Raw genomic sequence first — 22,972 nt, forward strand, 5'->3', positions numbered from 1 at the left:
GGTTCGTGGGTTCGAGCCCCACGTCGGGCTCTGTGCTGACAGCCAGCTCAGAGCCTGGAGCCTGTTTCGGAGTCTGTATCTCCCTCTCTCTCTGACCCTCCTCTGTTCACGCTGTCTCTCTCTCTCTCCTAGAAATAAATAAATAATTAATTAAAAATAAATAAATAAAAAATAAAAGTGGGCAGAGAATTTGCATAGGTATTTTTCCAAAGAAGATGCACAGTTAATCAAGACGGACATGAAAACATTGTAATTATTATTAGAGAAATGCAAATCCAAACCACAGTGAAGTATTACTTTATCCTCATCAGGATGTCTGTTAGTTAAAAAAATAATAAAACCAAAGAACAGGAAATTAGAAAATAGCCAGTGTTGACAAGAACAAGGAGGAATTGGAATGTAAAATGGTGCAGCTGCCTTGGAAAACGCTTTGGCAGTTCCTCAAAAAGTTAAACCATAGTTATCATATGACCTACAATCCCACTCCCAAGTATGTCCCCAAAAGAATTGAAAATGAGGATGGGTTTTTTTTAAAAAGCATGATGTTCATTTTCTCAATTTCCTTTTTTTTTGTTTGTTCTTTTGGTGTCATATCTAAGAAACCATTTCCTAACCCAGGGTCACAAAGATATCCTCCTGTGTCTTAAGTGTTTTCAGCTCTTACATCAGATTATTATGTTTCAGTTAGCAATGATATCTCTGGTTCTTTCTCCTATGAGATGTTTAACTGAGCATTAAGCTGGCCTCCTTTCTCTCCTGGACAATGGCACAGAGATAGGAATTTGCTAACCATTCACTAACAGCGGTATTATAGAACCTGTTATCTCATAGATTGACTCTATCAGCGTTAATAATGAAACCACCTCATGCTTTCTGTCATTTTTTACTTTTATTTTTTTTTTAAATTTTTTTTAATGTTTATTTTTGAGAGAGTGCAAGTCAGGGAGGGCCAGAGAGGGAGACACTGGATCCCAAGGAGGCTCCAGACTCTGAGTTCAGTGTGGGGCTCAAACTCACAAAACTGTGAAATCATGACCTGAGATGAAGTTGGATGCTTAACCTACTGAGCCACCCAGGTGCCCCTATTTTTAAGTTTTAATATAGTATCTTATTTCTTTTACAATATCCTCATAAATTACATTGAATAGATTAGGAAATCTGCTTGTGACTGGATTAGGTCTCCTTTCTGTGGGAAATTGAGAGTAGAAACCAGAATCCAAGGAGGTTTGCCAGAAATATCTTTTAAATACTATATTCTTTGAAAAAAAAAATGGAGGCAGAAATGGAATGGGCTAATTTTTATTTCATTTATTGAGTGTATACTCTTTCCTGAGTACTCTACTGAATATCTTCTGTATTATTTTATATATTTTCATTTACTCCTTAAAAACTTTTTTGTTGTTAGTATTATTCTCCCCATTTCAGAAATGTAGAAATCTGTAAGTTAAATACTTTTAAAGTCAATAATAATCTTTGAGGCACAGATTTGAATTTTGCTCATTCACTCCTTTCTCCTTGTAGCTTTATGTACTCTTCTTTCTTGTCTAGATTTTCTGTGACACAGTCCCAACTTTATTTCAGTTCTGCCTCAAAGCTTTTATCTCTATCTATTTATTTTTTAAGACTCTTGTCGCTCAGATTTCACATTTTATATCTAAGATAGTGATGACATTACTACCTGAATGGTTTTCTCATGATGCTACTTTACCTGTATTGATGATTACTTTTTGGGATAGACCTATTTGTGTTGTATTTCTCTAGACTAGGAGAACCTTGTTCCAGGCCAAATTGTTCCTCTGTAAATCTGAGAGAAGTACATACAGATATTCAGACTACATGAGGGGCACTAAGTTCTGCTGCCTTCATTTCCTGCTAAGTTTTTAAGCATTTCCTTAGTTTGCACCTTCTTGCATATTTCTTCATTTCCTTAGATTGTACCTTCTTGCATATTTCTAACTTTAACTTTGAATCATTCAAGCCATCTAACTTTACTCCTACCCAGGTTTTTAGATGGGGCTGGTGAAAATCATAGAATAAAACAGATTGGTGCCTCATAAATCTGTGGTACTAATCTTGGGCTTTTGGTAATAAGTTGCCATAGGGTGATATCTCTCAGTTAATTCCCTGTCCTTCTTCTCAGTGGCTGTTCCACAATTTCCTCATTCTCAAGACTGTGATTTCCCCAGGGAAAAATAAAAAGTAAATGAAGGTTCTTGAGCATTCATAACTTCCAACCCTCCCATGAAAACTTTTATAACTATCCTTTTCTTCTAATTCCTGGTCTTTTAACTCTTTTTTCTATTGCTTCTAGTCCCTTTATTCATCATCTGCCTCTTGTCCCTTCCTGTGTCCTTGACTTTGCTTTAACAGTTGTCTTCTTTATGTCTTCAGCATCCTTATTGGTTCTGTTACCTTAGTATTCCTGTGTACGTTGTGTTAAGTCTGTGTGCACTTAAAAGGATCTTCTATAGCTTAAACTCCTTCCTTTAACTTGCTTCTCACTTTTGTTAAAACAAATATGATGTTAAAAAATCTGGCAGTAATCTTGTCATCTCTGTTTTGTCCCAGGTCCCTATTTGTATCCTTTCTACTGGCCCACTCATAACTGCACATGTTTTCAACTACTACATGCAGTATGCCAGTGACCTTCCATTTTGTGTTTCCAGAGCCCTCTCCTTGTTTTAAACTTTTATATCCAGGTGCCTATTGGACATCTCCTCTGGACCATTCTGCAGTCACCTCACACTCAGCATGCCCATGCCCAGGCAGCTCATCTGTCTGACTTTTCCATGTGTTCTTGTTTTGTGCATGCATGATATCTTATATATTCATTTATTCAAATGTTGATTCATTATGCACTACGAATTAGGCACTGTCCTAGGCACTGGGAACAAAACATAAATTCTTTGCCCTAACAGAACTAATGTTCTAGTGGATAATAATAGCTAACATCTGTTGAGCTCATAATATTGGTCCATGATTTATCTATATTAACTCTGATTTTTTTAATAACTTACGAGGCAGATTCTTCTTATTTTACAGGTGAAGTTACTTGCCTATGGTTATATGATAGTGGAGCAAGAAGAATTCAAACCTAGGAAGCCTGGTTTGGAGCCCATACTCTTCCTTTCTGCCAGGATTTCTGAATCTTAACATTGCTGTCTTCGTGTTGCACAGTTCGGGGGGGGGGGGGAGCTTTCTTATGCATTGTAGGGTATTTAGCAGCATTTTTGGCCTCTGCCAGCTAAGTACCAGTAGTACCACTTCCCTTCCAGTTGTGATAACCAAAAATGTCCTCAGGTGTAGCCATATGTTTCCTGGGGGGCAACATTGCTCTATGCTTTATTAGAACCCAGTTTTGCTGTTATAATGCTATTGATTTAAATCTTACATTGTTTCCATACTTGATGGTGATCTCCTTGAGGACTACAGATGACGTTTTTCTCTTCTTAGCAGATAGCTCCATCATGCCTCTTTTCCCTTGTGACGTTAACTTATGTTTAGCAAGGACTTATTGAGCACCTGCATTGTGCAGGCCTGTTTCTAGTTGCTAGAGATAATATAACAGAGGCAGACAATAGGACAAGTTATTTTAAAGGCCAGACTTTCATTTTCACGATTGTATTTTCCAGTGCCTTTTGTAGATCCTTTACCATGCCATTATTATGTGTAAGACTTGCCAAATGAATGAATAAATATATGAATATATCTCAGTATTCCTGCTAGAATTACAAGAAAATACTTTAACCGGTGATTACTGGGCTGTGGAATTAATTTCTCTGGTTATTGTGTGTTATTGGCCCATTTTAAAGGACGCTCTGTGGGCTGATTTTAATAAAAAGGAAGTGTCTTATTTGTTGAATCAGATCTTTATATTTCACTTCTAATGTATGGCAGTTTTCCTTGGTGAGTAATTCTCGAACAAGAGAGATTCAGTTGCCTTTGCTTAGGATTCCTAGCCTGTTTGTGCAACAGAGAGGCTGTCCACTATAAGAAAATAGATCATTAATTTAATGGGAAGGAAACTGTACCCTAAGAAGTCAAACCATAAGGTCAGCTTTCTTTTGGAGACTGAACTGTTGGTGATATGACCCTTTAAATATGTGTTCAGCTGTAAATATAGTCATTATGCTTCCTCTTCTCTCACTCTGATTTTTACATTAGAAATATTTGAAGACAGAGGGCTAGTTCTTTCGGAATGAATAAATATCCTATCACTTCACTCACAGCCTTACTAGTCTACAGATCTTTTGCTCTGATTGCATACTCCTCCTAAATTTTAGAGTTGCATATAACTGGATTTGTAAAATTAAAAGCATCTGAATTGGAAGGTGATTTTGTCTACTTACTGAATGGATTTAGTGTTCCAGAGGATTTGATCTTGTTTTTTTTTTTTTTATAAAGTAACGTAATAAATGATAATCATTTGTACAATATTTTGGCATGGGAGCTGAGATAAAACCCTTAAAATGTTGCCATAAGTAAAGCTACCTTAATAGTTATTGCTACATATATTATACCATATAGAAAATAATTAATGTTTGATTCAGCAGACCAAAGATAGACTCTTGATCATGGTCTGTTCCTGATAAGCTGGTTGTAACTTTGTCCAGGTCATATAAGAAAATTGGAATGCAGGGGCGCCTGGGTGGCTCAGTCAGTTGGGCGTCCAACTTCGACTCAGGTCATGATCTCACGGTTCATCTGTTTGAACCCCGCATCGGGCTCTGTGCTGACAGCTGGTTCAGAGCCTGGAGCCTGTTTCGAATTCTGTATCTCCCTCTCTCTCTGACAGTCCCCTGCTTACGCTGTCTCTCGCTCTCAGAAATAAATAAAACATTAAAAAAATTAATTAAAAAAAATCAGAATACAATTGAATGAGAGTGACATAATTATGGAACTGACTTTGAATCTGCTATAATTTATGTTTTAAAAGTAAACACATGGGGCGCCTGAGTAGCTCAGTTGGTTGAATGTCCAACTCTTGATTTCAGCTCAGGTCACCATCTCACTGTTAATGGGATCGAGCCACATGTTGGGCTCTTTGCTTCAGTGCAGAGCCTGCTTGAGATTCTCTCTCTCCCTCTCTGCCCTTCTTCCTCCTGTTCACGTTCTCCCTTTCTCTCTCTCTCTCTCTCTCTCTCTCAGAATAAATAAACGTAAAAAAGAAAGTACCTTGTCGACTTTTCTTTTTTTCTTTTTTTGGTTACAAATTATTTGTAATGTTTAACCTCTCAACTGATTGCTAACGAAGCAGTGCTAATTCTGGGAGGCAAAAAAAAAAAATTGTAATTTTTTTTCCTATCCAAGTTCACAGATTCCTGAATTACAGTTCCAAGATTAAAAACCTTAACAATAGAGTGCAAGAAATTAGCCCAGATACCAGGAGCTTAGAAAAAAAACAATGTACAGAGATTTGGAATGGAGATACTGCCTAACAGGGTTTGGATCACAGACCTTGCCCAGAAGAGAATCAGGAAAGGCAGGATGAGACGTGTATGAGAGGGCAGACCCAGGAGAATTACAGGGAGGTTTGCTGCAATCAGACGCATCAACCAGAGCCTGCAGCATTCCACCCAGATTGATTTTTTTGAGCCTGTAAATTCCCTTTATCATTTTAGCCAGTTTGGGTTGGATTTTTGTATTGTTCGTGAGTAAATAGAAGATTCCAAATTGGTACATTGGCCCAGAAGAGATTTGCTAGGTTCTATTGGCCAAATCGGAGCAGGGTATCCCTGGTATTCGTTACTCTAGAAGTACGGCCAGAACAGTGGTCCTCCAGAAGCCTAAGGGTTCTGAGGAGGTGGCTCAGGAGTCAGGCTGGGAAGGGAGGAGGGTGATGTTTGTGGTAGGGAAGGACAGGGCTCTAGACTCCCCTCTCTTCTGATTTTTATATTTTAAGTAAAAATTTTTATCTCAAGTAAAAATTTTTATCTCCATTTTTATCTATTTTACGTAGTTTCCACATACTGTGTAGCTTGAGGAAAGAGTGCTGTTTTTTAGATGAGTTTGAAGCCCTGGAGTAGACTTTCTCAGGGCACTTCTGCAGCTCTTCTGGCATGGAAGAGCATACCTTCAAAATAACGCTGGGCATGTGGCAGAGAGCATAGTCAGGATTATATTATAATCTTTTCCCAAAACAATCATGCAAGCTCATTTATTTTTGTTGAGAGAGTGTGTGGGGGTGGGGACGAGCAGAGGGTGAGGGAGAGCGAGAATCCCAAGCAGACTCCATGCCATTAGCATAGAGGCTCGACTTGGACCTTGATCCCATGAACTCAGATCATGCTTGAGCCAAAATCAGGAGTCGGACACCTAACCAACTGAGCCACCTAGAATGTTTTAAATTCACTTTAATCATTTGTTATGACCTAGGAAAAGATGATCTCTTTCCGTGTTTAAATATCATGGTAAATATGAGCCTCCTGAAGAATTTAGGCTTTCAGGAAAATCCCATTGAAGATCACTGCCTGAAATTACATGATAAGCCATTTTTGGCAGAGAGAGAGGGAGACACAGAATCCAAAGTGGGCTCCAGGCTCCACGCTGTCAGCACAGAGCCTGACACGGGGCTCAAACCTGCGAACCACGAATTCATGACCTGAGCCAGAGTCAGATGCTCAACCGACTGAGCCACCCAATGGCCCCTACAGAGATTTGAATTTAATAAACATTTCTTAAATTTTTCTTCACTTATTTACACATAATACATATTAATTTACACAGTGATAGTTGATCATTTGATCTGTGCATTTCTGTTTGTTTCAAGATGACTCGAGGAGAACTGCATCTAGCGCTGTCACTGAAACTGGCCCTCCTGCAATGCCAAGGTTACCTTCCTGCTGTCCCCAGCATTCACCGTGTGGAGGGTCGTCACAGAATCACCATGCATTAGGACATCCACATGCAAGTTGCTTTCAGCAGCATGGCCACCATTTTCAGCATCACCACCACCACCATCATACTCCCCACCCGGCTGTCCCAGTTTCTCCCTCCTTTAGTGATCCTGCTTGCCCTGTGGAAAGACCCCCACAAGTACAAGCACCTTGTGGAGCCAATAGTAGTTCTGGTGCCAGCTATCATGACCAGGTATGTGGGATTTGATACATGTTTCTTAATTTTTAAAAATTGTGCTTTCCTGAAGAGGGGAAAAAAATCCTAATGATGAATTTTATGTACTAAAAAAGTCATTTCTGTTGCCCCTGCAAAAGTGGCCCAATTTTGTGGTCTGTGATTTGTTTTTAATTAAGCCTCTAGGATTTTCTGATGGTCTAAATTATTGCAACTAATTGGGAGGATCAAGAATGTAAGAGATTAGAAGTGATACTTTTTATTCTGAAATTATTTTAGTGTTTTAGTTAAATAAGGTGAATCTGCTCTTTGGGATTTTATTTCAGATTGTTGAAATTACAGTGTCTACCTGATTTGTGAGAAATCAAGAAATTTTCCAGTTTTTTACCTTCACCTTTTACTCTCGAGCTCCCTTTTATCTCCACTCATCTAGAAATAAACAGCCTTCTCAGATGCAAACCAATGACATAGTTGCCCAGATGCAGATGAGGTTTAGTTTATGGGAAATTGAAATATCAGTAACAAAATTATAACTAATAGTTGATATTATTGGTGAGTGCTTAAAATGTCAAATAATATTAAGTTACTAATGGTGAACATGTGGAGTAAATGAAGGTCATGTATTATATGTGATTTTAACTTTTGCTGTGCCATCTCTCTATAATTGTGATATAAACCTAAGTGGGTTTATATTACATACTTTTTAAACATACTTTAAAAAAACACAACATAATTTCAAAATAAAGCTATACCTGATGTTTTAAACATACTTTAAAAAAACACAACATAATTTCAAAATAAAGCTATACCTGATGTATACTAGAAAACAGTCCAAAAGAAAATTCAGAGCAACTGTTTCTCTGTATCCCCTGACCTTTCCTAAAGTACTTGCTTCATCTTTTGAAATTTTGATGGTTATCTCTCCTGGATCTGACAGATTAAAAAAATTTAAGAGAGAGATATTCTCTTAAAAGACAAGCTGCTGTTTTTCAAGAGTAAATAAGAAAGGGTTTAGTAGGAAATATGACTAAAGAAATTTTAGATGATGTTTTTTGCCTCTTGGGAACGAGGAAGCATCAAGAAAAACTTTAGCGGACTGAATGAAAGGCCTTGCTTAAAAGCAAAATTTTCTTTCACTAGAAATTTGAGCTCAAAGGGGGAGTTAGTAAGGATTGTAGAAAAATGATGAAGTGAATCTACAGACTGTTCCCATATTTGTTCACAGGCTACCAAAATGGAGGCCTCTTGTTTACAGATTATTATTGTTGAACTAATAAAATAATACAGCTGGTTTGAGAGATTGTGTATGTAACATTTTCTTTTACCCCAAGTGAGTTATGTATAGATGGAATCTCTTTCACAGTTTTGTTCATTGTTAAATAAATGTAACCTCTTCACTTATATCTAAGTAGAGGCATTTGGACTGCACACAGAACTTGGGGAAAATTAACAGGACCAGGCATTTGGTGGTGATAATGGGTATGAAGGAGAACAGAGAGTGAAGTTTGGATATAAACAGTTTGAGACTCATATAGACATTTGGAGGACTCTGAAATCAGCCACATGCTTATGAGATAACGTCAGGTAGTTTCCAGTTGAGACTTGTGTGGGCACAGCAGGAGGTTGAGGAGTGGGGGAAGCAGACTGATCTGTGGATTTGTGATTGTGTAGATGTGTTACAATTAGTGCCAGATTGTGGGTAGGCAGAAAAAGGTTGAGGAGGATGAAGCCTGATAACAGAGAAGGTTTGGTAGTCACTTGACTCTCTAGCTCTTACTGTTCCTTTGGATGTAGCTTTCTTTTCTGAGAGAATAGTTCAGTCAGGTTTTGCATTCCTTATGATCTTTGTAAAGTAATATTTGCCATTCTGTATCATCTAGCTTACCCATTCTTCTCCTTCTAGAGTAAGAGTTGATTGAACTGTTGGAATTATGAAGAGGGTTCTCTTTGTTGATTGTTTTCCCCTTCTCTTTCTATTCTTTACTTTTAACTTTACCCTCATTTCCTTCTAGGAGGGTATTCACCCTACTTTACTCACCCTCTGGGAGCATTCTTAATCACTGACTGGAGAAAAAGATAGGAAATTTGCTCATCTTCATAGTATGTTGATAAACTAGTCCATTTGCCAAATCTTAGCTTAAATAGGAAAATAGGGAAGGGATATAAATTCGATCTTACAGCATTGTTCTTAAGCCTTATTACTGAGATTGAGGGACATACATTGTCTTTGCCAACTCCAAAGAGAGCCCAAACATTTGCTTGATTGTAGACACGTGATAGAGAAGAAGAAAGGACTTCTTTTCACCTTCTCACAGCTTCTCCTGAGCCATTATTCCCCTTCCCTTTTAACATCTAGAGCTCCTTTTGTTTCTGTTCTTCACAGAGTCAGGAGTCCATTGCCAGTACAGAGGCCACTATGATTCCTCTATGGGCTGCTGGGTGACCTGGGCCTCTCGTCAATGCAGTTCTCTTGCTTTCTTCATCTCCAGCTTCTCAGCTGCCAGTATTGAAAAATTCTTGTGTATCATTTCATATATAACATCAAATTATTATTTTCTTTAATTACATTTTAAAAATTACAGCTATCCTGAACACTAAGCAAAGACTTGTATTTAAATTAGTTATACAAAGAGACAATTCTATTTTTGTAATCTGCTCTAGAGTAGATTTTGATGGAGTAAAGTGTTTTAGTTAGGACTTTTCAAAATGCTTTTGGGGAAAAACTTAAGTACTAGGGAATAGACATGGAATCTAGACTCTTTGGTTTATTTTCCAACTTACTATAAAGGGACGTTTCTTAAAGTCATATTTCTAATTTTTTAGTAAATGAAAAGGTTATGAGGCATAGCTGGCTCATAGTTCATCTTGAATAATCTTACACGTTTTGTTATCTTGGATAATGTTTGTGTTATTAGAGTTTTAATTGAATGCTTGTTAAATACAATTTAGAAACAAGACAGACAAGTTTTTACCTAGAGCCCTTAATCTTTTCAGTGGTGTGTGTGTTTTCCAAAGGAGTCCTAAATTAATAATCAAAATTATTGAGGGTAAAGAAGGATATGGATGTATTATTTTAAAGTTTCTTTCTCTGTAAGATCTAGAGGATGGAAGAGAAATAGACCTTAAAATAATATATTAAGTAACCTTTGTTCATTTTGTACCATGATCTTATGCTTGAATTCTAAAAACTGATTGTAGGTTTTAAATATATAATCATGGGGCGCCTGGGTGGCTTAGTCGGTTGAGCGTCCGACTTTCGCTTAGGTCATGATCTCGCGGTTCGTGGGTTCAAGCCCCGCGTCAGGCTCTGTGCTGACTGCCTGCTCAGAGCCTGGAGCCTGTTTCAGAGTCTGTGACTCCCTCTCTCTCTGACCCTCCCCTGCTCACGCTGTCTCTCTCTCCTAGAAAGAAATAAAAAATATTTAAAAATAAATAAATAAATAAATATATAATCATTACAGTTTTTACAATCCAGGATACACATAGGGTTTTTTTTATGCTAAATAGGTCTTCATACTAAAAATTTCACCATTTTGAAGTTTTTAATTCAGAGATTCTATTTTTCTGGATTGCATTAAGAATACTTATATAATATAACATGAAACAGTGCTTTGACCAAACTTTAGAAAAATAAAATAGAGTTCCTCTTTATACAGCAGGCATTGCCAGTAGACCTGAGCAACAACGGTATCAGAAGTCACGGAAGTGGTGGTTTTCATGGAGCATCTGCGTTTGACCCTTGCTGTCCTGTTTCTTCTTCCCGAGCTGCAATCTTTGGCCATCAGGCTGCTGCTGCTGCCCCGAGTCAGCCATTATCAATAGATGGTTATGGATCAAGCATGGTTGCGCAGCCCCAGCCCCAGCCCCCTCCGCAAGCCTCACTGTCGTCATGTCGACATTATATGCCACCTCCTTGTAAGTATAAATTTAACAGGCACAGAACTTAAAGGCATACAGATGAAGCATTGTACATTCCTCCATGAAATAACCTTTCAGTACTTCTAATTTGTATTGTACATTTTTAGTATTTCCTTGGCCTGAGACTGGGGTGTATTTCTTTCCATTTCATCTTCTCTTCACCCCACATTCCCAGAACATCTTCTAAGTTACATAGGGCAGATGTTGTTTAAAAAAGTCAAGTATTATAGTTTGTCTCTTACATTTTAATATTTGCATTTTAAATATATGAAATTAAAGTACACTGAATGGCACCTTAGATTCCTATGAAAGGAAATTTTAAGTGATTGAGATTTATCCCTTAGGAATAACAGGCAATTTGAAAGTTCAGTAATAGTTGCTAGGCACAGGAAAATAAGTTTTGACTAAAAATTCTGTTTTTTTTTTTAATGTTTATTTATTTCTGAGTGAGAGAGAGAGAGAGGCAGCTTGAGCAGAGGAGGGTCAGAGAGAGAGGGAGACAAAGAATCTGAAGCAGGCTCCAGGCTCTGAGGTAGAGTCTGTCAGCAAAGTCCGTGTGGGGCTCGAACCCACGACTGTGAGATCATGACCTGAGCCAAAGTCGGACACTTAACCACTGAACCACCCAGACGCCCCTGACTAAAAATTCTGAAGGTCAGCTGAGGCAGATGAGAGAAAACCTGCACAGAAAGCTTGCCCAAATGCAGAAAGATTTCTGTATTCATTTGATGCAGACAGTTAAATAGAGCCAGACATGGCTTTCCTAAAGGAATTGAAATCGGTGAGATATCAGAGTATCATAAGAAATGAGAAATACTTTTAGGCTACATAACACATATTTACTACTTTGTTATGTTACAGGCTAATAACCAAATGGAAATTTAATAAATACTTTGATTTTAAAAAAACCCACTGAAAACTCATTGCCAAGAGTAAACAAGGAGGTTGACAAGAACATTTGGTTTTGTTCTGATTACATGCAAGGGATAATTTTCAGTTATATATTTATATATTTAGACTTCTCCTTACATTCCAAAAATTTTAGAAATCTGGGTTTTGCAGACACAGCTGGAGTCAGCCCAGAATTTGTACAGTGAAACCTGGTGACATATCATTTACCTTTTCAATAATACAACTTAAAATGTACTGTATAAGTTAGAAAACCAATTTTGAAACAGTTTTTGCAAATTATTGACCAATGAGCAAATTCTGTATATGAGCACTGGTATAATGTACAGACTGTTTTGTGATACCTATTGATATTTACCTTTAATTGATCATTTTTTATTAGGAACTCAAAATGTGTGGTTTTCTGCCCCCTCCCCCAAAATAATATATTGAAACAATTTAAAGGGAGCCCATTTTGCCCTAATAAAGAAGTGTTTCAAATTTGTTTTACTTTTATTATAAAAGTAACTTTGTATACATCGTAAGAAGTTCAAACTATGGAATGACATAAATGAGAAGTTAAAGGCCCTTGTCACATCCCACTCATCATAATACCTCAAATGTAGCAACTGTTTGTAGTTTATAAAACCTTTCAGAAGTTTTCTTTGTACACACAAAAGTATATATATGTCTCTTCTTTTTAAAAAAAAAAAGTGGGATCATAACATTATTTGCCTCTCTTTGATTTTTTTCATTTAAAAAAAAATTTTAACAGTCCATCTTAGATTTAATCTTTTTCCATATTAGCTCATAAAAATCTGGGTTGCTGTCTGTCCTCAATACCCTCATAATATCCCATTGTGTATTAAATCAGTTCTATGTTGATGATTACACTGTAGTTTTTCAGTCTGTCTTTAGGCTAACTTCTAGGAGTGCAATTGCTGTGTTAAAGTGACATGTTGAACTTTCGGGAAACAATATCAAGAACTTTTTTTTTAACTGGCAAGAACACATAAAATAGAGAAGGAAGGGAAGTGGTCTGTCGGAATGCAGAATGTCACCTTTCTACAGTGGTTAGCCATCTATTTTGTTTGGAATATATAGTGAATTATGATAATGGCTGAACTTTTCACCACACACAAGAAAGATGGTAACTTGTGAGGTAATGGATGTGTTAATGAACCTGACTGTGGTAATCATTTCACAAAGTATATGTATGTCAAATCATCATCTTGTACACTTTAAATAAATATAATTGTATTTGTTAATCATATCTCAATAAAGCTGAAAAATAAAATTGCTGAAGAGTTAAATAAATTGATTCATTCTGAAGCAAAACTTTAAAATTTTGTAATATTTGTCAATATTGTTTCTTGTATAATGAATATAGAAATAGAAAACTTTGAATTGAAACTGGAAAAAAAAATGCTCTGAATTTGAGGAAAGCTAGCTAATAATATAAAACATAGTGACTTCTTTTTTTATGACCAGGTACTGAGTTTTCTTGGAGTAAAGCCTTGATTTGAAAACATGACATTTAGAAAATCACTTAAAAATGCATTTAAATACATGCTAACAAGGTGTCTTTTGAATATCTGGCTGAAATGAGTTCATGCTTACCTATTCATTCATGCTGAATGAAGGAGTGAATCAAAAGGATTAAAATTCAAGGGAATTCTTCTGTCATGAAACAAGAGAATGGCCATACCTCCACACCAGACTCTAAGAAAATCTTCCAAATACAGAGAAATTGGGGCTAAAATCCAAGGAGGAGACAAACATATATTTAGACCTCAAAAAGATGCATATCTCTTAGAGTAAGAGAGAGATGTATTCCTCAGAGGGACTTTTCAGCAGCCACTTCAAAACATAAAGAATGAAGAAATGGAGGAAACCATCTTTATTAAGGCTAATTCCATTGCAGATTCTTTGCACATATGCCCCTTGGTCTCCTTACTGTAGCTCAGGAAAAGTGGTATGGGGCTGGGAGAGAGAAGAGCGACAATAAAAGAATATCTTTGCAGTCTTGTCCAGAAGAACTTTCAAGTTCCCTTCCTCTTTTTAGTGCTCTATAACTAGTAATCATAGAGGAAAGCAAGATTTAAGTATTTATGAAAGTGTTACTTCTACATTTGACTTCACAAAAGCAAAAAACTTACATATGGTAAAATAAAATTAACAAAAGACAATTTGGAAAAATGTACCTTATTATGACAAACTTTCCATGTATAGAAAGAACACTTAAAAGTCCATGAGAAAAAGGTGAACAACAGCATAAGAATATGAATAGATATTCTGGGAAGAAATATAAGTGGTTAATGAGTATGAGATTTTTCTCAGATTGTCATTTAAAAATTTTAGTAGTTTAGGGATAATCAGACTCTTGTATGCTGTTCACGGAAATATTAATTAAGGTAACCTTTTGGGAAGGATATTCTGTCAAACTGATATCTGAGTTTTAAATGATTTCCTCAAAGAACTATTTATAGGAATTTATGCTGCAAGAGCCGTGAGTAGTGTGTGTGCATGAGCGTGCACTCCTGTGCATGTATGTATGAAAGAGAGATTACAAGAGGCATCATACACACAGATGTTTAGCGTTGGGTTGTTTCCCATTTTTATTAATGGCGATTTCTTTAATTAATTTTGGTATATCCCTATAATAGAATAATAGAATGCTATGAAGCTGTGAATGAAATAAAACTATATATATACTGACATGAGAAGATACCTAAGATTATTCGTTCAAAGAAGGAAACAGGTTGCAAAAGCAGAATTGAGCAGACTCAACATTGATAAAGTATCCATAAGAATGAAATGTGTACGAATATGTTTGTAAACTACAAAAGGAATGTATAACAGCAGTAGACGCTCAACCACATGGTGCCTACATTTTTTTTACAGATGCTTCTTTGACAAGACCACTTCATCATCAAGCCTCTGCCTGTCCCCACTCTCATGGAAACCCTCCTCCTCAGACTCAGCCTCCACCTCAAGTGGATTATGTTATTCCTCATCCTGTACATGCTTTCCATTCTCAGATATCTTCTCACGCAACATCTCACCCTGTGGCACCCCCACCCCCAACTCATTTAGCCAGTACAGCCGCACCAATCCCTCAACATCTTCCTCCCACACACCAGCCAATTTCTCACCATATTCCAGCCACGGCACCTCCAGCACAGAGACTGCATCCTCATGAAGTGATGCAGAGGATGGAAGTTCAGAGGAGGAGGATGATGCAGCATCCAACGTATGTTTTATGTTTTTTAAAAGACGGTCACACCGTATTCCTCTTCCTTCTATTTCTGTTAGTTTTTAAAACTAAAATCTTTAGAAGTGATGTAACTAGGCTGAACCCTCAGTTCTCTAGGAAGTTATTCTGTATTAATTAGAATCTTCCTTTTTCTTGTCCTGAGCTGTAGGTGGCTTGACAAAACAAGTTAATACCAGGCTATTTAAAGAAATCAGGCCATTTTCACAATATGACCCAGGGTCATCTATTTTTGTAAACCAGTCTCTTCTTGGTTTCTTGAATATCCCATAGTAAAGATTCACGTTAAAATCAGTGATCCAGAGGAACAACATACAAAGTTGTCCAAGATTTAATTCGATTTATTATATGTTACCAGCCAGAGGGAAGAAGAGTACTAGTAGAATTTTCAACAACTGTCGTTGAAAAAAATAGTCTTCTTTACCTAGTTTATTTATAAATTTAAATATTAAAATATTTTACTCTCCAAACATCATGAAAAGACTATATATAATTGAGCTTTTTGTTTTCTTTTGAAAAGTCAGGATATGATTTCCTAATTCATGGTCGCAAACTGTATTGCTCTAATTCTGCTTGCCTGTTTTTGTAAATAGAGTTTCATAGGCCAACAGCCCTGCTTGTTCATTTGTGTATTGTCTGTGTCTTCTTTCACACCACAAAGATTAAATTAAGTAGTTGCAGTAGAGGCCATACAGCCTAAACAGTCAGCAGTATTTACCATTGGCCCTTTTCAGAGAATGTTTGCAAAACGCTTTGCTTTTTTGTTTGTTTGTTTGCAAAACTCTTGACCTAATTAATGATCTAGCACATGTATAAATTCTTCTTTAGTTATGTAAGGTTATTTCCAGAATCTCTGGCTATTACTGGCATGCTAACATAGTAACTCTTTATATAGAAAGTTGGCAATTTAAAATTAATATCTTCCAGTATCTAGAAAAAATTACATGTTTTAAATCATTAAACTTAAACATGCAAAATTTGTAAATACATTAGAAACTGACAGAAAATAAGAATTCGACTGTAAAAATGAATACCTGGAATTTTTGTTTAGAACTTTATGACTGTTTACATTTATAAATGTGGCTGACTGAAGACTAAGAAAATAATAATCTGGAATACAGAATAAAGCTGTGAATGGAGCTAATATCAGTTTCCCAGATATGTTAACATGTATTTGCATGTGTTTGAAAACAGTGCACGAGGTTAAAAGTTTTTTCTCTTAGAATAAGCTTTATTTGTTAAAATGGATGAATGTCATTACAGTATAAAAGCAAAGCACAATATTCCATTTCCTCCCTTATTTTGTGCCTGCAGCATTTGCTGGGGTGTTTAATTTTTAAAATTCTGTTTCCACTCATTTCCTCTTGTTCTATTTAAAATATCTGCTGTAAGGAAAATATACAAGATAATGTTAAAAATTTTTCTTGGGTGATTTTTGAATTGGAGGCATTGTAATAAATGAGCATTGAGATTTGTGGGGTTAGAGTTTCTTGATTTACTTATTAATCAAGATAACTATATTTTTATAATTATTATAGACGTAATTTTTGGACTAATTTATAGATGTTTGTAATAATACTAGATTGTTTTTTCTACATTAAGAAATAACCAATTATTCAATTATTTCCAGTGGTCTTTTTGTGTTCTGTGTTTCCAGGCGGGCACATGAACGGCCCCCACCCCATCCACATAGGATGCATCCAAACTATGGTCATGGGCATCATATTCATGTGCCTCAGACTATGTCCTCACATCCTCGACAGGCTCCAGAGAGATCTGCCTGGTCAGTATCTTGTTTATTTCAAAGTTGTGCTCAGGAGCCTGTGGTAAAACTGTCAGAACAGATGCTTTGTAGTGGAATGCCATAGAGAACGGTGATGTGGAGAGGCTGAATTCCAGCATAGCTGTGAGGCAAGTTATAGAAACTTGGAGTGGAAAGAGGAACTTGAGTTCTGGGACAGAGAACCATGTCAAATGGGAGTAGAGCTTTTTTGTTACTGTTTTTCAGAAGTATCTGCCATTAAAGTTAACTCCCTAAATGGATCTTACTTTCACAACGTCCTTATCCACCTCCCCACCCCCCACCGCCTTTGTACTCAGATCTGCTTTGCCACCTCTAACCCTGGCTTTTTGACAAGGGAAATCCAGCCGGCATCCTCCTAGGCGAGAAACGGAAGCAGATTTACATTAATTTTTCTTCCTGGATCTTTCTGAGATCTTGATCCACAATGATATTTGAGGCAAAACATAAAATGAGAATAAAAAAGTGAAAATTTGGCATTTACCCATTTTACTCTTTCTAGAATTTTTTTGCCTTTGCTTTAAAAGGTATAGAAATGTTTGCTCTCCTAATTTTCCAACAAACAAAAGCCCTGGGAGCATCTGTAGCATTCATATAAACCGGAAAACTAAACTCTATATCTTGTATGTTCCTCAAGAAGAATCAGACTTTTAGATTTGAAGGGACCTTAAAGGGTCATTCATTATATTTCCTTCCTTTTTAGGATGTGAAACTGAGTACAAATGCTTTGCTTCTCATAGTCACAAAATTGAATTTTTGACTTTTAATTGCTGAAATGAATTTGAAATTATTAGTTAAATCTTTGTGGCTAAATTATCTTTTTCTCAGCTATGTCAGTTAAGAAATTTTACTTTAAAAAATGTAAACATGCTCCCCCATTTCTGTTGATAATAAAGACACTATAAGGATGGCTAGATGTTTAAGTGCTCTCTCCTCCTTCGTCAGGGAGCTGGGGATTGAAGCTGGAGTGACTGCAGCCACTTACACGCCTGGCGCGCTGCACCCTCACTTGGCCCATTACCATGCGCCACCTCGACTTCATCACTTACAACTAGGAGCTCTTCCTTTAATGGTAAAAGAAAAATGTCAAAATTCTGACTTATTCTCCTTCTAAAAGTATTGTTCCTTTTCTAAATTAAATTTGTTGGAAATTTTTTTAAATGTTACTAGTCAATATAGGTGTTTTAATAGAATTTGAGAATTCTTATTAGATTGAAATTGTGCTATAAAAAGATAATAGATAAATTAAAATCTGTATTTGTATTTGCATTGTGAAATGTACTCTCCTTAATATAAAAAATGACCAAGGTTTTTCTTCTATACCAAGATGATAATCTTGATCCACTGTCCCTAGGACATATGCTTTATTTTGTCATAACTGCTAATGGTTCTCTGCTGATGCATTCATTCTTTATTTTCTGATCTGCAGAAAGACTATACTAATTCTCTGATTTGAACAGATTCAGCTCTTGTCAGTACCAATTTGAGTTCTACAGAACAAGTTCAGCAAAAGTAGATTGAATTTGCTATTCATAATACCTACAGGTTATAAAAGTGGTACACAGTAGGGAGTTGTTTTGTCTTGTGGGGGTAAAGACCCTGTGGAAACGGTTTCCAGGACGCTCTCTCATACCTGCGACCCAGGCTTTGGAATTGGGAGCAGTCCTCTTACAGTGGTTATACCTCTATACAGTGGTAAGGAGCTGTCAAACAGCATAAGCACAAGGAACTCCAAGTAAGTTGGTATTTCTAGATCTTGGGCATGGGGATCACTCGGCAATAACAAAGAAACTGGGACTGAGGAACAAAGGAGACTAAGGAAGGTTTATAGGGTAAGTGCAGACATAAATACTTTGAGGAGTAGGAGTTCCTTTCTGATTTTTTATTTTCCGTAGAGATGTGGAGGAGGTTGGGTTATCTGCTGAGAGGTGGGTAGTATTGATTTTGATTATAAGGAAAGTTGCAGATATTTAAACAATCTATTTGAAGGTTAAAAGTTACTGCTTATTTTAAATTCTTTGCCATGTATGAATTGTCTTTTAAAGCTATAAACTTGCTAAAAGCATGCTGTGGTTCAGTGGAAGCTGACTAAAAAATAATATTGGAGATTTTATAAAGATGAAAGACTAGGGGCCCCTTGGGTGGCTCAGTCAGTTGAGCATCCGACTCTTAATTTCAGTTCAGGTCATGATCTCACAGTTGTGAGATTGAGCCCCATGTTGGGCTCTGTGCTGCCAGCACAGAACCTGCTAGGGATTATTCTCTCTTTCCCTCTCTGCCCCTTCTCCTGTTTGTACTCTCTCTCTCTCTCTCAAAATAAATAAACTTAAAAAAATAAAGATGGAACAGTGGTACTCTATCCTAGAATCTTGCTTTCCTAATACAGTCTACTCTTTTTTTTTTTTTTAACTTTTTTAATGTATGTTTATTTTTGAGAGCACAAGAGGCAGAATGTAAGTAGGAGAGGGGCAGGGAGCGAGGGAGACAGACACAATGCAAAGCAGGCTCCAGGCTCTGAGCTGTCAGCACAGAGCCCAGTGTGGGGCTCAGATTCCCAAAGTGCTGGATCACAACCTGAGCCAAAGTCATGCTTAACTGATTGAGCCACCCAGGTGCTCCCAGTCTACTCTTGTTAAGCATGTAGTTACATTTTATAGAGTTGTGCAAACACTGAGTCAGTAGAGCCAGTTTTCTTGTGGTAAATGCAAAGTTAGGTCACTGCAAACCTCTGGTCACACAACAGCCAGTCAATACATAATCTTGTTTTGATGTCCATTATGATTTAAAGACACCTTATTTGATATATATTATTGAGTTGTTAACATAGAGCTCATGGCAAATAAAACTCAAGCCTGAATGAAGCTTATCTCCACTCGTTTTGTCCATAAGGCGTATCACAGCCTTCTTGCACTTAGGGACACTAACTAGCATTTAAGCATTATGCTTGTGGCCATTTTAAATAACAAAGTCACCAGTGCACAAAAATGTGGAAAACATGGCACTAAATAGACCACAAAAAAGACCCATGTTTAAAGTGTAAGAACTGAAAAAAAAAAAAAAAAAGGCAGAGCCTTGTTCTAACCTCACTGGGAACAGGGAAACTGAAATTTTTTGCTACTGTGTGCATGTCCACGAATGATTTAGAGAGCACAGGTATTAATTTTGGAGTTACAAATAAATTTTATCAAGTAGGCAAATTCACAAAGGATCGATGAGTAATGAAAAAATTAGAAAACACTATTAATGCTTTCACTAACGGGCACCTGGGTGGCTCAGTTGATTGAGCTTCTGACTTTGGCTCAGGTTATGATCTCATGGTTCGTGAGTTCAAGCCCCACGGTGTGCTTGCTGTTGTAGCTCAGAGCCTACTTTGGATCTTCTGTCCACCTCTCGTCTCTGCCCTCCCCTGCACTCTCTCTGTCTCAAAAAGAAAATAAAACATTAAAAAAAAATAACTTTCACTAACAAAACCAAACAAAAAAAAGGAGGAGGATACCTGTGGCCATTAGGAAGTTAGAGAAAGGGAAATAGTTTTATTGGAAAATTCTCTGCATTCTGATTTCTTACTATGGTTTCATAAAGCTCTCTGAAAGTGACAAAATTTTATGAAAATTTTAGTCTTTATGCTGTTAGGCTACTAAGAGCAGCAGTCTTAACTTTGGGTATTTTCTATTTAGGTGTCTTTGTGCACAATAAAACAGGTATAAGAAACCTGTTAACTCGTGGAACAGCTATTCTCTTTTTTTTTTTCTGATTATATTTTAAGTGCTATTCTACGAGATTATATTTGAAGAGGAACCTAATCCTTACAGAGCGCTTACTTGCAGTTATGTATACTTACTGAAGTTGAATTTTGTGACTAGCTGGAGAGAACTGAATGTCTCAGTTGCTTAGTGTGTTAAACTTGAGCCTACTCTTGATTTAGCCTATCTCTTCTATTAAAATAGGTTCCTGACATGGCAGGCTATCCTCATATTCGTTACATTTCATCAGGATTGGATGGAACATCATTCCGAGGTCCTTTCAGGGGCAATTTTGAGGTGTGTAATAAAAGTAATGAGATAATTTGCGAAAGTGTCTTTAGCCCTGTCTTTAATGTAGAGAGAGAATATATGTATTCTTAGTATTAAGAATTGAACAGGAGTGCGATGATGGCTGGGGACCTGAATTGCTGAGACTGCTTCTGGGGGCTGTCACAGAAAGACTTATAAGTGATATTTACCTTAGTATCACAAGTTACCCAAATAGTTAAAGATGAGTAAATGCAAATTACCTAATATAAACGAAAATAGAAATTTATTAATCAAATCAGTATAAATATCAGATAAAGAACTTTATACCATTAAATTGGGGGTAGGGGAATCTTACTGCTTTTGACTAAGCTCATTTTTAGAGAAGCATCACTGGAGGGAAAAAAAACCCAACTAATTTGGTTTATAGCTAACTGTCTTGTTTGAATTTTCAGGAAGAACAAATTATTTGAATATGATTTGAAGTTTTGTTCTTCATGTTAGTTTGGAAGTTGGAGTCAGGGAACTATTGTTTGATTTGTTTCTGTATTTACAATGATTTCATCTTCTTGTGGCATTCATACCTACTGACTCAAACAGTGCCATGTAGTAATATGTTGCTCTAATCTGTAAAGATGACTTTGCCAAACCACTTCAGCTGGCTGAGAGAAGAATTAACGATTTGCCTTACCATATATGATTTTTTGAACACTGTATTTATATTGCAGGTTTATAAATATGGGACTTAATTGCTCTTACAATGGTAAAAGTGCTGTTCAAGAAATAATCATCCTGGCTTTTAATACTAATTATCCTTTACCTTCAGGAACTGATACATTTGGAAGAAAGATTAGGAAATGTGAATCGTGGTGCATCCCAGGGGACAATTGAAAGATGTACATATCCACATAAATATAAAAAGGTAAGAATTTATTCTGTGAAGTGTCTATATTATTATTGAAATGCATAAGATTTAATATTATGGACCTTTTTTGAGATTGTGAAATCTAGCAACCATATTATTTATTACCCAAACAACACATACAGTTTTTTTAAAAAATTGAAAGCCTCGGTTGCCTGGGTGGTTCAGTTGGTTAAGTGTCTGACTTCAGCTTGAGGTCATGATCGTGCAGTTCATGAGTTTGAGCCCTGCATTGCGCTCTGTGCAGACAGCTCAGAGCCTGGAGCCTGTTTTGGATTCTGTGTCTCCCTCTCCCTCTCCCCTCCCCGACTTGTGTTCTCTCTTCCTCTCTCTTTCTCTCTCTCAAAACTAAATAAACATTAAAAAACATTTTTTTAACTGAAAGCCTAAAATATATACTTGAAGTTCTTACCCTGCTGTCCCCAGTCTTCCTTCCCAGAAGAAAAATCAAAGTTAAGGATTTCTTAGGTAATGTTCCAGATATTTTTATGCATTTGCAATCATGTGCATATGTATGTGTGTTTTTCTTTCTCTTTCAAAAATAACACAAAGTGGATGGTATGCACACAGTTTTGCACATTTTCTTTTCCTCCTCTTTCAGCATTCACAGGTCACCCATATTCTTTTTTAAGAGCTTACACAAAACTTTATCATATGGCAGTACCATTATTTAGCTTGTGACTTATGTGGACATTTAATCTACATTTTTTATATTCTACCCTCAACTCCTATGTGTAGTAGTCTATCTAGAAGTTAAGGAGCAGACATTGTAAGTTTCTTTCAACAAACAACAATGTCCTATGATATACAGAGAATAATAAAGTATGAAAATTGCTGCCTTTGTATTTTTTGTCTGTTTTCCAAGAGTATTAGTGACGTGTTACCATTAAATTTAAGTCCTTTCAACTATGTAAGCTAACGACTAATTAGCATTAATTTATTTGGATATTATTTGAACCATTCATTAGTAAGATAAAATTTATTTAACTGTATTCATGATGGGACAAAAATAGAGCTCATCTTATATATCCTCCTAATTGTGGGTTAAAAATTTTAGAAACTAATGAATTCAGGGGCGCCTGTGTGGC

General features: G+C 36.5%; 1 protein-coding gene across 5 annotated transcripts in view; it reads left to right on the forward strand.

Moving 5' to 3' along the window:
- The window catches only part of RNF111 (ring finger protein 111), a 90,658-nt gene that overhangs the window by 63,690 nt on the left and 3,996 nt on the right, over positions 1-22,972 (forward strand). For 3 of the 5 annotated variants that reach the window (XM_039230594.1, XM_039230597.1, XM_039230595.1), the window contains exons 6-12: positions 6,770-7,089; positions 10,728-10,986; positions 14,782-15,130; positions 16,782-16,934; positions 17,898-18,024; positions 20,900-20,992; positions 21,789-21,884. In XM_039230594.1, coding sequence (XP_039086525.1) covers positions 6,770-7,089; positions 10,728-10,986; positions 14,782-15,130; positions 16,782-16,934; positions 17,898-18,024; positions 20,900-20,992; positions 21,789-21,884 — 1,397 coding nt within the window. The remainder of the gene's footprint in view (positions 1-6,769; positions 7,090-10,727; positions 10,987-14,781; positions 15,131-16,781; positions 16,935-17,897; positions 18,025-20,899; positions 20,993-21,788; positions 21,885-22,972) is intronic. The other 2 variants (XM_039230598.1, XM_039230599.1) reach the window with 1 other exon arrangement.

The sequence above is a fragment of the Hyaena hyaena genome, unplaced genomic scaffold (genome assembly GCF_003009895.1).
Source record: "Hyaena hyaena isolate Hyena2069 unplaced genomic scaffold, ASM300989v1 scaffold_49, whole genome shotgun sequence".
NCBI lineage: Eukaryota > Metazoa > Chordata > Mammalia > Carnivora > Hyaenidae > Hyaena > Hyaena hyaena.